The sequence below is a fragment of the Haemaphysalis longicornis genome, unplaced genomic scaffold (assembly GCF_048455015.1).
Source record: "Haemaphysalis longicornis isolate Haplotype H1 unplaced genomic scaffold, Haemaphysalis longicornis Haplotype H1 scaffold_3, whole genome shotgun sequence".
NCBI classification, from domain to species: domain Eukaryota; kingdom Metazoa; phylum Arthropoda; class Arachnida; order Ixodida; family Ixodidae; genus Haemaphysalis; species Haemaphysalis longicornis.
The window spans coordinates 61455473-61472689 of record NW_027526335.1 but is presented as its reverse complement, the minus strand read 5'-3'; the positions used below and the strand labels follow the sequence as shown (position 1 = coordinate 61472689).

Genomic DNA, 17217 nt, shown 5'->3' with positions numbered 1-17217 from the left:
ATGGACTAAGGGTGTCATCACAGCATTGGCTGAGGAACCGCATTCCTTCATTGTAGAAAGCAGCGATGGAGGGACGTATACCTCAGGAACCGTTACCGTTATCACCTGCCAGAGGCACACTTGCCACTTCGTAACCCAGAGGCCCGTCATCAAGTACAAAGAAGTGCGGAGGACCTCTGCCCATTGCCCAACACAAAGCGGTCCCCACCCGAACAGTGGATGTGTCCAGTGGTGCTGCCTGCGGACTCAGCTGTAAGCCAAATTAACCCGTTCAAAAAAAGAAGTTCGCCCCCCCCCCCCCCAAACCTCATGAACATGTAAAGAAAAAAAGGGGTGGGGGGCGTGTTACGTGGCAGTTGGCAGCGCCCTCTACTTGCAACACTGTTTTAGTTGTTCTGGCAACCATGGGTGGGCCACCAGAAAATAAACACAACATGGCCGCGCTTCTTGATAGCAGCCCGTGTATTATGCGTGTTCTTTAATCTCAGTCAAGAACCCCCTGAAATCGCCTGCAGGCGCGGATATAAAGCTGAAAACAAGGGCTGCGCAATGAAAAGAATTTGCTCTGCCCATCTTGTATTTCCTCCACCTCGAAAAAACTGTACAATTCTCTTTATTGCGGAGCTTTGTCTTTTTGGCACTATTCCATTGTTTCCATGACCTCCCTCTTCGTTAGAATCAGCATTCTGCATTTGCTTAACGGAATTTTACTGAAGCCATGTCTGTTTGATTTAACGGATAAAAATAGAGTGAAATTTAAGAAACGTGCAACAAGCTCAACATTCAACAGCAGTACAATAATTGTTCCACTAAGCTTAAGTTTACTATTAACGTTACTAGCACAAAAAATAACAAGAAGGCGATTACTTAAGGATGAAGACGCACGTTTGCTAGCTTCACCGCCATAATATACGAATGTGCCGCACGTACAGTCCATTGCGATTCGAAGGTTATCGCGGGAAAGCTACTCTTTAAAATGAACAGACAGAACACCAGCTTTAGCAAATCTTCCATGCCAGTTTGGTTATCGTCGGCGTAGATAAAAGGCAACCAAGTATGTGCTTGATAACGAATGTAAAGCTTGAAACCCAAAGGGTGGCAAGTCAGTCGTGCGGGCCATTGTTGAAGTATGGAACGGCCAACAAGGGAGGGAAGAGTGAAATCTTGATTTTCATGGTTCCGAAACTATACCGTAGGACGGTGACACGCGTGACCGCTCGATGCTGGCGTGATAACCTTCAAATCGTGCTCGACTGTACTTCATAGCTGATAACAAAACTTATTAGTCCCTTTCCTAAAAGAAAATCTAAAACACGCGAATCGTGATAGTAAACACCCAGTGTTGGATTCCGCCTGACGAACTTCGGGGACCGCGCGCCACTCACGAGCACACTCATGATCACGCTCACGAGCGCGTGCCCGCATAACCGCCTGCTCTACGGACGAGCGAATCACCCGTGGCCTACCCGTAGACCGGCGAACGGGAATTTAGGTCATCATCATTATCACCATCATCATCTAAGCTTAAGGTGTTAGCGTTCAGCATACACAAATCGCATGTTAAAGCCAGTTATTTCAAGCTTCGTTTGAAAAACAATGAGCAAGGAGCCTTGCCTACATATTTCCCCCTCCCATCTTTTGGTCGACCGCCCCCCACCCCCCGAAAAAAATTCCTGGCTACGCGCCTGGCGGAAGTAGTCCTCATCCCAAAGGCGGGGAAGAAGCTCAGCTTAGATAATCTCCGACCAATATCCCTCTCGTCTTGCCTCGGCAAACTGATGGAGAAAATAGTCCTATAGACCGGCTCCACAGACATCTAGAATGCGCGAAAGCCTTCCCTCACACGCTAATTGGTTATCGAAAATGCATATCTACACAAGACTGTCTCCTGCAGCTCAAAGAGGACATCCTGGATGACCCTAGCTCAGCGCAGATGCGGGCAATACTGGCATTAGACCTATGTAAAGCTTTTGATAATGTCACACATGACCTCATCCTTCAGAATCTAGAAAGCACTAATTGTGGCCAGAAAATGTGCAATTACCTTAGAGATTTTCTTCGAGACCGCAGCATAACGCTCACCCTCGGACCTTATGAATTGAGCATCCAACAACCCCCAAACAGAGGCACACCGCAGGGCTCCATCTTGTCTCCAACGCTTTTCAATCTCGTCATCAGTCCAAAATGCTCGCCCGCATCATCATCGTCATCACCAGCCTATCTACGCCCACTGCAGGGCAAAGGCCTCTCCCATTAATATCGCCCGCATACCTGGCGTTGAACGCCATTTATGCGGACGACATCACAATGTGGACCAAGGAAGGATCCCCGGCTGAAATAGAGCAGGCGCTACAAGAAGCTGCTGATGTAACCGCAGGATACGCGACCCGGGGCGGCCTCTCTTGCTCACCCGAGAAATCCGAATTATTGGTGGTCACGAAGCACACGGCGCATCAGAAACAAGAACTGCACATCACCATAAAAGGCAGACCAATTCCCCAACACTCTCACATCAGGGTTCGGTCTCACAATCCAGAGTAATGCCAACGCAACTATGACCATACGGAAGCTGCTAGATCAAGGGGCACAGGTGATACATATGCTATGCCGCATAGCCAGTCGGCACAGGGGAATGCGAGAGGCCGACCTTGTGCGACTGAGCGCAGCGCTCATCGACTCCCGTACGTTGTATCACCTCCCATATGAAAATCCCACGAATACGGAACTCGAACGCATAAATGTAGTTCGAAGGAAGGCGTTAAAGCAAGCTCTGGGAGTGCCGCAATACAGATCGACATAAGCGTTACAGGCCACCGGAGTCACCAACACACAGGAGGAGCTTTTAAGTGCGCAGCGCCCAGGACAGTTCCACCGACTCCGTAGCACCGATCAAGGCAGGGCCATCCTGCGCGATCTCGGCTACTCTGCGGACCCACCACCATTCGCATTGCAGGAAGATGCCTCTCCCTTGAACACCGAGCACGCATCACCATCGCTCCCCTGCCAAAGAACATGGACCCCGACCGACATGCTGAACGGCGCCACATCGGACCAACGTCCTCTCGAAAACGCTGCAGCGCCTCGACCCTACGTTGACGCACATCCTGGGGAAGATGAGGGAGGCATCACGGCTGTCGTCCGACCCCTAAACTACGAACTCGTCACTATCGAACCAGACGTACATGCTATCGACGACCTAGAAACTAGATCTATTGCACGAGCATATTGGCGTATCCAGAGGGGGGGTTTGGGGGATCCCCCCCCCCCCCCGAAATTTTCACTTCACCCCTCCCCCCTCCTCCCTCCGTAGTTTTTAAGGAACCATATTCTGCCCACAGCTCCGCGCATAGTGCCTCCTTTTCACCAATATGGCGAACTTCCCAGGCTCGTAGCAAGAGAAAATTATGAATGACAGTGATTTTCTTGCGACTTTCGGTAAGATCTCGATCAAGGTTTGGGTTCTAGTCGCTGTTGTGATCTCCCGGTTTGTCTAGTTTGCCTCCCTCATGCGGGTTCCTCTATCCGGCCGTCGCAAGTTCCAGTGGCGTGGCCAGGAGGGGAGGGGGGGCTGACCGGGCTTTAGCACCCCCCCCCCCCTCCCCGAAATTTTTCCGGCCGGCGCCGTGCTGCTTGTTATACCTGGTACGTTTCCTGTGAACAAAGGCGCATATCCTTTGTATGTGCCACTATTAAAAACATTCACGACCCAATGCCTGTCCTAACGCATTGCAGCTTACGCAAAACGAAGCGCCCGGGTCAGGATAATCGGTTTGGAGTGGTGCAGCTCTAAAAGCGATGGCAGCCGCCTGGTACGCTCTGCGCACGGGACGCCAAAGGCGTGCGTTGTGTCCCTTTGTGTGTGGCATGTGGCCGCACAGAGAATAATTGGCCGGCTGAGTCGTTCTCCGCAGAGGAGATTGACTCCTCACGGTATGGTCCGCACTGACTCGCGGCGGAAAAAAAGGGAGACCGCTCGCCACTGATGGGTGAAAACTGGTACCGAAAGGGAAAAGACGATCTTTGTATGTGTAAAGAGAACCACGTGCAAGCGGCGGTGGCAGACAGTCCTGCAAGTTAACTGAAGAAAGCGATTGGTCTGCGTATTGTGCGCAACGTGCACGCTTTATAGCTGGATGAATGTCGTGGTTGGGCAGAGGGCCTTTGTGGATGAGGCGCATAGCAAAGTATGCCCCTCTTCTGGGCGTCACCCCGTCATTTTTTTCACGTTTCTATGGAGCCCAGGAGAGGGTTGACGTGGGATAATTGAATGGGCTCAGCTTGCGAGCCCTGCGGTCCCCCTTCAGAAAGCGGTGTTGCAGACTGTCATTTTCTCCTCCGCGATTAGGCAGATTCGTTCGGCTGTATTTTTCGCTAACCTGGGAAACTGGGGAACAGGGAGTTGACGAAAAGGCCACGCTGCGGCTTGCCGAGCGAGTTCCAGACTTCATCCTATAGTTCATACCACAAGCTGCATGTAGCAGTGTGGAGGCTACATTGTTGACAGTAGAGCGCCCACTGAGGGCGCCTAACTCACCGCGAAGGAAAGTGAGAATGAGCGCCGGGGTCTTGCGGTTCCACCTGCCGAGAGGGGAGACTGAAAGGTCCTTTCAAAACCCCCCTCAGTGGGCGCTGTATCGACAACGATGTAGCCTCCACACTGCTGCATGCAGCTTGTGGTATGAACTATACACGTGAAGGCATGGCGGTCACCAGCCCTGCCATAGGCAGACGGCGCTCGCGACAGTAACAAATACCCAATGGCCATGTTCGACCTCGGTCACAACTAAAGCCCCACCATTGCGTCCACGGCCGCTTTTTTTTGTCTGGGCGGTGGCTGCCCACAGCAGTGTATATTCAGGGGCCCGAGTCACAACAACGCCCACATGATAGAACGGTGCAAGAGCCGAAACGCCTGGCTTTGGTAAGCTCACACTCGAAGTGCCATGCAACACACAAAAGAGGCCGCGATTGTAAGTCATTTTCTTCCCCTGGCCCTTGATTTATTCTTGCGTGATCACTGTGTCTTTTGGTATTTAAATAGTCGCTTCCTAATATTTACACGATGTCACAGTACCTTTATGTTTGCGAGCCAAAAAATTTATATCTCGTTGTATGTCTAATGCAATATTTGCGTTTGAGTTGGTTGTTGAAAGGAGCGCCAGCTATGAAGTGGGTAGGTAACTTAGAAAGCGGGAAAACGTAAATTCCATTCATATAAACGCCTAAATGTCCTATGATGCACAAAGTTGACGAGGGTTACTCAAAGCGCATCGGGACAGCATTAAGTACATGAAGAGCTACCGCTGTCCGTGAATTACGTGAACAGTTAAAGTACATGAAGAGTAAAAATATATTTGTTCTCGCTGCAGTTTTAGTAATTTGCTTCAACTCCAAGTGAGGTAGCGGCTGTCGCATGGTGTGCCCGTTATTGTGACTTTTGTTATCCCATTTCACACCACGCGATCGGGTGTAGAATGCTTATCAGCAAAAAAATTTTCTCCATTGCCCTCGCAATGACCCAAGCCATGAGTCCCAGCGTAACGATACTGTCTGATTCACAAGCTGCCTGTCGTCGTTTTGCACTCGGACGAGTCTCGGCTCTTACCCTGGCCATCCTTTCTCAATGCCCCACCCTCCCTCATGCCCGCATAGTGTGGACACCCAGCCACACTTCCCTCCCTGGGAACGAGGTGGCACACGCCACCGCCCGAGCTCTCCTTCACCGGGCATTCCCAGAAGAGGGCAACAATGCAGCCAGTATTACAAACTCCCTTGCGCCCCTCTCCCAAACATACACCGACATCATCTACCACTACAGAGCAACTTTAGCCCCCCCCCCCCCCCCCTCCCCGAAAAAAAATCCTGGCTACGCGCCTGGCCGCTACCATCCATATAGTTCGTCCGCGAACACCCATCATCATCGTCACCAATTCGCAAGCCGCCTGCAGACAATTGATCAGAAGTGATCTGCACCACCGCAGAGCCCGCCTCATCAAAGACGCGCTCGACTACAAACCGTACACGTTCCACATTATTTGGACTCCTGGGCACGAGGGTTTGGCAGGAAATGAGCGGGCACATACGCTCGCCCGAGCAACTATTTACCGGGCACCTGACCAGTTCACAGCCGTCTTTCAGCCCGCGCGAATACCTCGAGTCTTTTCGCGCGCAGCGCAAGGTACATCCCTCCCCACATCGTACACTCACAAGGCTGCAGTCCGTCCTCTTCCGACAGATTCAGACTAACACATTACCCACTGAACATCTCCCACATCGCTTTCGAAATTTACCCGGCACCCCTACTTGCTCGTTCTGCGGAGGTTACCCAAACATATTCCACACAATATGGGCCTGTGATCGAAATCCAAAGTTGACCCGCATCCCGAATCCAACTCTGGCATCCTGGAAGGCAAGTCTGGCTGACCCCAGCGCTGCGACACAGCTCCTCCTGTCGTCCGGCGCGGAGGAAGCCATGGCCACAGCTTCCCAAGACGGCGCCCTGGACTAAGGTGCATGCTTAGGAAAATAAAGTTTGCTTCCTTCCTTCCTTCTATTTTACCCTTATAGTTTGAATTCTTAACCTTTTTACCAAATCTGACTCAGCCAATCCCCATGAGTGGGTACGCGTCGTTTATTTATTGGTGCCAACCAACCAACCAACCAAAAATTACCACCAGGGAGCGTCCCAAAAAGTAAGATGAGATAACGAAGAAGGTGATCTGGGCCTGGCAGATGGGCACGTGGCGCCACGTGAGGATTCCGAGAAACGAAATCTGGCGGCTGGGTCCTTCCAAGAGAAAGGTCAAAGGGCGGAGAGGCTCGAACGAAAACCGCCGCTGTCTTCGCAGGTGACAGCAAAGTCCCGGATTCCGCAGACAAAGCTAATGATGTCCCAGAAGGAACCGGGAAGAAAGGTTCCGTCTTCAGGAGAGGATAGCCCCACCGGTAGCTCCCCTGCGCAGAAACGCGGACCGACGCCTTCTGACAGATGGCTGAGCCTGAAATACCTCGCATCAAGGGATCGTCCGACACAGCCTTGTATCGACGGCCTCGGTGAGTTATGGGTTTTCATCAAGTGAGTTTCTGCCAGTTTCGTGTGTGTACGTAGTTTAGTATAGTGTCTATTATCCCGGCAACCCTGAGAACTACCGTGAGAAATTTCTCACAGCAGTCGCCTCTCATTGGCTAAGCGCGCTACCCGGAGATTCTATGGGATAAGTATGCCATGAAAGCCGTGTTTGCAGCTGCATCTGTAGCGCTGTGGTATAGTACTTGGTTTTAAACGAGTAGGCTCGGTTCGAATCCGACAATGCGATGTCTCATTTTTTTTAGCTGAAATTCAGAATTTTTTGATCATCGTGATTTTGAGAATTACCTCCGCGAAATTCTCACGGCTGTTTCTATGAAAGTTGGCTGGCCTAAAATTCGCTGAACAATATTATCTCCCAAGTAATCTGACGAAACCTAACTTAACGTAACCTAACCTAACGTATCATAGCCTACCTAAATCCAGCCCAACTGCAACAATCCTAACCTAACCCAGCCCAATGACACAGAATACAATCTATAATAAACCTAATCCAACCTGTTCTAGAAGTCTTGTACGTCGACCTCGTGATATAATAATGACCCAAATAAAAAGCATTAACAAAATCACCATGAGCGAACACTTAAATATTTTCGAAAGCTAAAAAACAAAAACAAAAAAAACTTCGGCTATGTTGTACTCGAACTTGAGCCTTCTCATTTAAAAGCAAGTGCTATAACACAGCGCCACAGTAGCAGCTGTGGGAACGAGTTTTCCGGAAATATTTGTCCCATAAAATCTCCGGGAGGCGTCCTTAGCCAATCAGAGGCGACTGCCGTGAGAAATTCCTGACGGTAATTCTCACGGTTGCTGTAATAAGATACACTACCCCAAAGAAAACTTGCACTGTAATCACCTGCATTTCACGCATGCAAGAAAAAAAAAACTGCAAACTGCTAGAAGAAACTACACACCACGACAGCAGTGCCACGCGACAAGTTTTACGTTCTTGGGCAAGAAATAATGCATCCTGTTTTTATTGTTATTGCAGCAGCGTGATAGTCTTACAGCGTTTTTGTTAACGCAGGGAAAAGGCAAGACCCACGGAAGCCCCTGTCAGAGGATGTCTCTGCAGATGACTCCGCGATGGCCACAGCCGAGCGCACCCCGTCGGCCGCAGTCACGACGCCATCGCAAATGTCAGGACAAGGACATCACTCTGCGGTAATCTTGGCTGTAATGAAATACCTGCCCGTATATAAAAAATCAAAATTTACTTTGAAATATCATTTCTTTTTCAAGATTTACGGCAAATAAGTGCTATATTTGTTCCACGCTTATACTGGTTTGGTTTGCGATGACCTCCCGGCCACATGTGACGTGGCAATGGTTGTACGTCACCTTAAGTGTGCTACCCTGTGGTGAGCGTAGAAAACGTGAAGCGGAACAAAGCCAGCAAACCGCTGTTGGAAATGAAGAGATGCAACCTACATGCATTTGCCCGCGTCCTTCCCGTTGCGCAAGAAGCCGCCCCAAGAACGTCGCACACCAACGCGAATTTTTTTTATAATGGCGGAAAAGGGTAAGGAGTAGGAAGGCTAGTCAACGGCAGGTGCGAAGATTCATGACTTCGTGTAGCGCAAAAAAAAAAAAAAAAGGACAAGCACAGAAAGAGGAGACGGGCACAAGCGCTACGTGAAGCCATGAATCCCCGACACCAACTATAGCCCAAACCGAAAGCCCTGCTAAACGCGAAGACGCACGCGATACAAACTTCAACGGCAGACATGCCGGCGCGAAGTGATTATGTAAATGAAGGCATGCGGGGTATCATTCGCTTCGCGAAATGGTCGGCCTCGGAATAATTGCCTGAGCAAACGGCCGCTTTGTCACATTATTACCGGGGCAATTGCCCCGCAGCTTCACTGCCGTTTGTAGCTTCAAATGATTGTCTTTCTATCTTTCCTTGGTGGCGTTGTCCCATGTGTTGAAATGCAGAGCCAGAAGCTCCGCACAAGTGGCCGTCATGATAATCCGTGGGGCATGCAGAGCTGGACTAGACACCATAGCTGGACGCCGATGGCGACTACGCAACGATAGCGCACTGGCCTGGCGTCGCGTGTCTTCGTCGCTGCGCACTAATCCTAGTCCTCGTGTACCGCGCAGGTTTGTGGCACGCCTGCTGAGAGAAGCCCGTGGAAGCGATCCCACTGCCCGCTTGCCGCTGCCCTGGTCTCCCTGACCATCGTTGCCATCTGGCTGTTCTTCGTGGCTCGCAACCAGAATGTGTTCCGCTCGTGGCGTCGGGACCAGCAGCTCGGTCAGGACACATTTTACCCAGGGGCAGTCACGGCATCCCGCGTCAACAGGAGCGTGAGCCCGTGTGAAGACTTCGCTGCGCACAGCTGCTCGCTCCGGACGTCCCGTGGGTGTCGGCGCGGCTCGGCGCTCATGTACGAAGCCATGGTCGCCTGGTTCCGGAGCTTCGAAAAGGTTATCAGCAACGCCAGCACGTCCTTTCCGAGAGTTTCTGACAGGCTGTTGGCGGTCTACAGCTCGTGCGTGGCTCGGAACATCTCCGAGAACGAAACAAGGCAAGACGTGTCTCTCTTCAAGCATTTTGCTAGGAGACTGAAGATACCGTGGCCGGACGCACCTCTGCCTGACGTCGATCCTTTGGGAGTCCTGATCGACCTAACACTCAACTGGCAAGTTCACCTCTGGTTTCGCGCGGACATTCTTCGACATGTCGACCCCGTGAATAGCAACGCGTTGCTCTCTCTCCAGCCTAGCGGGCTTGACACCGGATTTGCCTACGTCCACGAGGACGTCTATGGCGCCGGTAGCTATAAGGCATACTGGAACGGCTTCTACAAGATCCTAGGGCCTCCCGGCGCGCCATCGCGTCCTGAGGCCGAGATTCGCAGTTTTGCCTACACCGACCGTGCCATCCGTCAAAGGATCATCGCGGCAGCTAATAACACGGTCGAGAGGCCACGTCGCTTCGCTCTCCGAGACATCCAGAAATACACCGCAAACATTTCGGTGTCGCGTTGGAGGCAACAACTCAATGAAAACGCAAGGCCGCGCAAAGAACTTACGCCCTCAGACGTCGTTTTCGTGTCTGACGTTGCACTCCTAGAAGCCGTCAACGACCTGTTTCTGGATTTCTCCTCAAAGGAACTACTGGAGCACATCGCTTGGACGTTCGTGCGAGCCCTCGCGCCTCTGGCTGACCGGAGTCTCTTGGCGGTCGCTAAATGGGACGAACGTGTGATAGAAGTCGAGCGAATAATATTTTGCGCCTCAGCGGTCGAAGCCATGTACGGGTGGCTGATCGTGTCCCTGCACGTTCCGCCGGCCTTTCCTGCCACACAGAGACACGCAGCCGACGCACTCTTCGCGTCTGTAAGAAACGCAGCGGCTGAAAAACTAGCCAGGCTGGCTTGGCTGGACGGCCTTTTCAAACAATGGGCTGTGGAAAAAATTCGAGGTATGAAGACACTCATTTGGCCACCGGACGGTCTTCTGACCACCGACGAAGGGCTGATGCAAGCCTACGCGTCGTGGTTTGAGAACGAGACAACTGTGAGCACGTCTTTCTTCAAGGCATGGCTCAAGGCTGCATCCGCGAGGCAGCGCCAGTTGACCGAGGGTGGCAGCGGGAGCAGAGGCGAAGCGTGTCTGGCGTCCGCGAAAGCACCGCCTAGAAACTACGCTCTGCCGTATTTCGCCTACGACGGCCTTCTAAACACCGTCTCCGTGTCGGTGGCAGCCATTTTGTCACCATATTTCCGCGGGCCGGACATCAACGCCATGAGGCACGCGGGCGTAGGCTTGGCGTACGCCCTGGAGTTGGTCAGGGCTTTCGACCCGTCGGGGGCGGTCAAGTTCGATGCGAAGAGCGACCTCGTCAATGCGTCCGTTCTCGCTGCGTGGAGGGACCAGATTGCCAAGAAGGAGCCAGCAAACTCCACGCTTTGCGCAGCCCAAACGAGCACAGCTGGTAACCCGAAGACAGGAGCGCTTACCGCGCAGTTCTTCCCCGCAGTTCCCGCCATGGAGTTGGCGCACAAAGTTTTCGAAGCCTCGCTGGGGCTCAAAGATGGTACAAGGCGGGCAGCGGATGATTTGAACGAGGAGCGGGTCTTTTTCATCACGGCCTGCCTTGTCATGTGCCCCTGTCCAGGCAGCTTCAATCGTTACCGCTTCGACTGCAACAGGGCGGTGGCCAATTTTGAGCCTTTCAGACGTGCATTCAACTGCCCGAACAGAGTCGAATCGAACAAGTGCGGCTTCTTTGATTGACGTTCCGCCATTATATATGGGGAGTGTGCGCCGCTTGTGTACCTGTGTTCTGGCATATTTCGTTTGTATTCACACAGTATCGCACACGCATCATCTAAAAACTTAGTAAATGCAATGTTTTTGTTTTGGCTGTTTTTATTATGTCGAAAACGAAATTACTTTTAATTTTTTATGTTCAATGCGTCCTCCATTTAACGTTTTTGAATGAGTATGGGTGGTAATAAAGGAAATAGTCGCGACTCCGCCTTCGCCTCGTATAATTTGTCGGAACAAAGCCGTTAGAGATTCAATGATAATTTTTAGTCCACAAATGGGGTTTGCTTAAAAGGGAAACGCTGTAAAAAAAGCCGTTTAGAGTTAGCGCGATGAGGACGTAGTATAAGGACACATCAAATTATCTTTAATAATGCCAAAGCATTTATCGGTATACAGCGAGCCGAAAATCCGCCCTCCGGCGCCTATGCCAGCGAAACGGCTCACTCCTACAATGGTTGACGGCGCGAGGAAAATAAAATCAAGAGCTGAAAAAATTTCGAATATTTGGAACTGGATGGAAACCGAACCGGTATACGTATTTCAAACGCTCCCCGGAACGCGAGTCCAGCACGCATGGGTTCTTGTAGGACTCGCAGTGGAACGAGGATTGGCCACTGGCGATGGCAGATGTAACCAGAGGTTTGTGGCGGATTAACCAAGTCCCATTGGATCGCACATTTGAGCGCGAGAAATGGGCAGGGACTGTGAAAGGACACGACTCAAGCGCGCTACTACAAGTTCCAACTGAAGCGCACTTGCGGCGTGTCCTTTCACAGCCCATTTCCATCCATTTTTGCGCTCAACTGCACGAACCATAGAATACCAACTAGGCTAATCGATCACTTTACTAAATTTCGTTGGCTGCGATGTCAAAATAACCGACCGAAATTGTCATATGCCTACTCAGTGGGATTGAGCTGCCGTCAGAAGCGCGGGGCCTGTTCGCTAATTCCCATTGGATCGTCTGCGGCGTCAGCATAACCAACCGAAATATTCGCATTCCAGTGACGACGAAGACTGCTGTCATAGATTCACGGGAGATTCCCAAATTTCTGTTGGCTGCTAAGTCAACGCGCAGTGGCCCAGGCCGGCGCAGGTAGCTCGAGTGATAGCTTGTTACCGCTGCACGAAATTGTCCCGAAGTCCCGACCATGGTGGCTTACATGAGAAAGAAGTTAATGATGCGATGGCGGGTTGCATTAAAAATTGTCATCTGCACCGCTTACGAGAGCGGCACTCGAATATCCGCCGCAGTGCTAAGCCGAACACATCTGTAGGCGGACCTGTAGGCAGACCGGCCGGCTGCTCCCAGCGCGCGTCTTGCCACCCACCGTCTCGAGCGTCGCGCGTCGTTCTTTAGCCGCGGTTGCTCCGTGGCCGCGGTAGCATTTGCACTCGCAGCGCCTGCGTCACATCCACGGTCGCTTTTTAATTAAGCGCCTCACGAGATCAGTACGTGGGGGCATTCGCAGAAACTTCCGTCGATGCGGATTCGACAGTGCTACGGCGGCTCTGCTCTGTGATATCCCTCCGACGGTCACGTGGTCAGCTTTGTTCACACAAAATCCACAAAATCCATCGCTTCGCGGCACTCGCTGAAACCGAAACTGCGACTGGCCGCATTAAAAATGTCTCTAATTAAACAACCGTCGCACGCTGAAGCAAATGAGGTTTCTACAGGTTATAAGTAGGTCACTAGCTACTTATCGCAAAAAAAAAAAAAAAAAACAAGATGCAAAATTTTTGTGTCAGTGCCCCTTTAAATCAATGGAACCTGTCCGGTAGGGTTATGACCATGCGTCATTTTTCACGATAATGGCAGCTGACGAGCACTCTTGTTACCTTCCAAAGGCTGTTTACTTTCAGCCTCTGAAAGGCGGGTACCGAAAGCAGGCCGTTGTGAAAAACGCGTTATCACTTAATTTTCATTTTTGCATTTATTGCGGAGCTTGTTCTCTTTCTACTTCTACCGCATGGATAGATGGTGCTGATAAAAGGTCTCTAGGGCCTTCACACCGTGCTCATATTGCCCTTGCAAGATGTCTTCCCAGCAGAGCACTTATGTGTAGCACTGAAGCCGACTCTTAGGAGACTCGATGCACAGCGTTTTGTAAAGGTGAGTGGGGTTTTATGGAGGTATGTTTAGTAAAAGGGGCTTTAACCTTTATACGTATCTTGATATCGGACTCCTAATTATATTGCCCCTAAAAACACGGCCTTCCCAACAGAGATCCGCTCCGCAGGGAGGAGCAAGATCGTAGGGAGGTATTTTATGAAGTTCCCTCCCTCGGGCCTCCCTATCTTGGCACAATATTGCTTATATGACGCCTTGAGAAATGTTTACGAGGACGACTTGTGTGTCCTTAAGTGTCCGTGCGTCTACGTGCGCTGTTAGCCCCTTTGAGAACGTCTTCCCGCAGTGTGTTTGTGTATAGTGTGGAGGGCCTACTTTACAGGTTCTGCGTGGAGTCAGTGTGTAGAAGAGCGGCTGTCGGCTGTCGTGTTTATCCGACAACTCTCACTTGCGAGTTCCCGCAGTATTCTTTTTCTTAACACAGCTCCCACGCTGGAGCAGTGCGAGGACCAGCTGACCAGCTCACGCCCTCGAAACCAGCAACGACTGGTGGACAGGGCCCGCCGTGCAGCCAAGGACCAAGGCTTCCTGGACTAGGAGGCCTTTCACAAAAAAACGCATACAGTTCAGCAAATGTTTAACTAAAGGCAGAGATTTTCATTTCTGCCTTTTATATGAGGGTTATTAGTGTGCGTGTGCGCGTGGGTGCGTGCGTGTGGGCGTCGTGCGCGCCCATACATGTGAATACAATATGCACAAACACTTCGCGCACTGGCGAGTGTTTTGTTTTTAAAAAAAATCATCTCGGCCATATATTGTTGTCGCCATCGTTACTGCTTTTAAATGACAGGAATAATTTTAGGTTTATTTATGGGTCATTGCATGGTTGCTTGTTGCTGCACCGTGTGCAGGCTTAGTGGTCTTTACGGGGCAGCTTGTCCAAGTGTGTCAGACTGTACAGTACGGAGCATCTACAGCACACACGTATGCGTCCCGCTAAATTCCGTGTGCCTGCCGCTACTCGAAAAGAGACATTTGCGTGCACCCAGTGGACTGCATTTTGCGCCGCTGATGCTTTATCCGTGCCTTTCGTGTCCTTGCCTGCGTCCCGCCATTCCGTCGTCGACTCCGACGGTCAGGGGGGAGCGCCTGTGCCCGCGTTTTCACGGTCACCTTATGTCTGTTATCTATTTGCCGGTTTAGAGTCACGAATTGGCGGGTATGAGTTTCTGTCTCCCACTTCCCCGTAACTTTATATCGACGCAACCGCACTTATGGTTCGCGCGGGCCCGGCGCTGACGCGCGATTATTACACCTTTCCTGGGCGGTTTTGTCGCGGTATCCTGGCGGAAAGCGCTCTTCTTCGTATCTACTTCGTCGCGGGCGAAATTTGCGGTCACGTTTCTGGCTTTGCTCGGTGTAGGGCCTCGTTGAGTGCGGTTCCACGTAGAACTCAAGCAAGCCCCATGCGCGCTCCGCGATCTGGAAGGAGGGACGGGTATTATGGTGAAAGGCGTGGTGGCAGTAATTATTTGCACCGGTGCGTGCTTATAGCCACGTGGAATTTTAAGTTTCCTACTAAAAGAAAGGGGTATCTCTCTTCGATATAACCTGGCCTTTCGTAAATATTTCCACTGTGAAAAGAAGGCACCGAAGTATTTTGGACGCGTATATATTGGTCAGGGCGTAAAAACGAGGGGGAACGGGAACTACGCGTGAGAGTTTTACACCTAAAAGAGGTTAATATTACAACTTTCTTACGCTTAGTAAAACCTGATTTTCCTCTTAAATAAAATAAATACTTCATACTTGGTTGGTGCAGGGCCCTGTATCCCTGGGTTCCTGACAGGTGCGGATATACTGTCACATTGCTAAATCAGTAACTTAATGTCTTTATCACCACGGAAAAGTTTGTCAGGGCTGCTCTCATGTAAGCGCTCCGAAGAACTGCCATGCAGACATTTGGCGACACGCAACATATTTCTTTTCAATCCTTCCCATGACCTCAGTACAAAATTTGCCACAAGAAAGAGATGTCATGATGAGTCATACCATTGGAATGTTTATCGCAGGGCCGTAACCATGCAAGGGGGTGAGGGGGAGTTCTGACCCCCCCCCCCCAAAAAAAATTATATTTCCTGGCTTGAACCTTTTGGGTGATCCGAAAATATATACTGTGAGGGCTTCTGTCGACCGCGATTGCCTCTCCAGTGATTGTAACGTGTGCCTGCCCTATATGTCACCATCGTGCATGATTCATATGCGAAAATAAACCAATATAAATTTTCAACTTTGCCGCCATCATCCCCTGGGTACTTTCTGGGTACTTCCCTGACCACTGAAGGCAACGTTTCGCGTCTTGAGCGAGTCATTCCAGCGGTTAGAGGCTCATTCGAGCATCGTTGTCCGGCCAGTCATCGACGTCCTCACCAAAAGGCCTGCTTTCCCCAATGTTTTCCGTCTCGCACGTGGTGTATAGAATTCGCAAGCTTTTTCTTGAGACCCGAGAAAAACATGTCTCCCTGTACCTTCATGATTCTTATGCATTGCAAAAACATAAATGTCCTAAGCTTTCATTGAGGCATTCTTCAAGGTTCCGTCTTGGGTCCAATTTTTTTATTTATTGAAATGACCTACCTTCTGCATGCGTCCACTGACGTCTTTCTGCCGTCTAGTCAGTTGCGCATATCTTCTTCAATCGAAAGGGGACAAGAATCTATAGCGAGTATTTATGTGCAGCCAAACTGTTCATCTGAAGCGTAAACAAAATAATTTTGAATTCCTGCATTTATTGATCGAACAACTGCGCTAACTCAACCAGTTTAAATAGGATAGAAAAAAAGTAACTGATATGGAACACGCATACTCGACTCAGCATCAGCTGCAAAACGGCCGGAATACAGAAAAAAAAAAAAGTAAAATAAAACAATCAGCGCGCAGCCACTACTGAATATGCAGACGTCATTGCTTCCTCTTCAGATAAACGGGCGGAAGTGAATGTGTGCGCAGTCTTATATACACTAAAGTTCAAATGAGTTCTAACTGGGGAAGTGATTGAACTTTCCCTCAAACTCTCTCACCCTTTTTCTCGCTAAAAATGGCACAGTTACCAGAGTTCACACCTTCCCCCCCCCCCCCCCCCCCTTCCCCTTTAGTAGTGACCATCCCTTTGTGGGATCACGTTTTGCATTGATTGCGGTGAAGATTTGCATGTATTCATTTGCGACAATTAAGACGCCTTCCCATCGCCGGCATGGAGGACCTTCTGTTCCCGAAGGGGCCTGCGGCAACCCAACGGGAAGTCTTCGCTTATCTGCTCCATCACCTGGAGACGACCGGCCTCACGCAGCGGCTGTAGCCCGGTGGGCATGCATGTGACTGATGCGCCCGGACTGACAGCTCTCTTTATACCTTACTCTATCTCTCTTTCTCTACTTTATCCTATCACTCCCAGTCCCCCTCTACTTCCCTTCCCCTGCACTGTTGTATGCAGGTGAGCTCCCTGCACTGTTGTATGCAAGTGAGCTCCCTGTTGAGCTCAAAATATCCCCAGTAAATTTCTTTTCGTTTTCCTGTCGCAAAAAGAAAAAAAAAAACTGCGCCCAACGTGGGGCTCGAACCCACGACCCTGAGATTAAGAGTCTCATGCTCTACCGACTGAGCTAGCCGGGCACGAGTGCTGTGTTGCAAAAATGCATTTATGTACCTTAGCCACCATACTAACATAACTTTCCTGTCGATTTTGTAAAAAAAATTACGGAGTAGAACAAAT

The 17217-nt window shown here is 50.6% G+C and overlaps 1 protein-coding gene and 1 non-coding gene across 2 annotated transcripts in view; one reads left to right on the top strand and one right to left on the bottom strand.

Annotated features, from left to right (window-relative positions):
- Positions 1–11514, top strand: part of LOC144174516 (phosphate-regulating neutral endopeptidase PHEX-like) — a 190251-nt gene extending 178737 nt beyond the window's left edge. Inside the window, exons 2-4 of the mRNA XM_077703256.1 lie at positions 6849–7053; positions 8115–8251; positions 9194–11514. Coding sequence (XP_077559382.1) covers positions 6885–7053; positions 8115–8251; positions 9194–11335 — 2448 coding nt within the window. The 5' untranslated portion in view covers positions 6849–6884 and the 3' untranslated portion in view covers positions 11336–11514. The remainder of the gene's footprint in view (positions 1–6848; positions 7054–8114; positions 8252–9193) is intronic.
- Positions 11515–17044: 5530 nt separating this feature from the next.
- Trnak-cuu (transfer RNA lysine (anticodon CUU)) lies at positions 17045–17117 on the bottom strand. The gene has a single exon. It is a non-coding gene; the product is annotated as a tRNA-Lys (tRNA).
- Between the last annotated feature and the right edge of the window lie 100 nt (positions 17118–17217).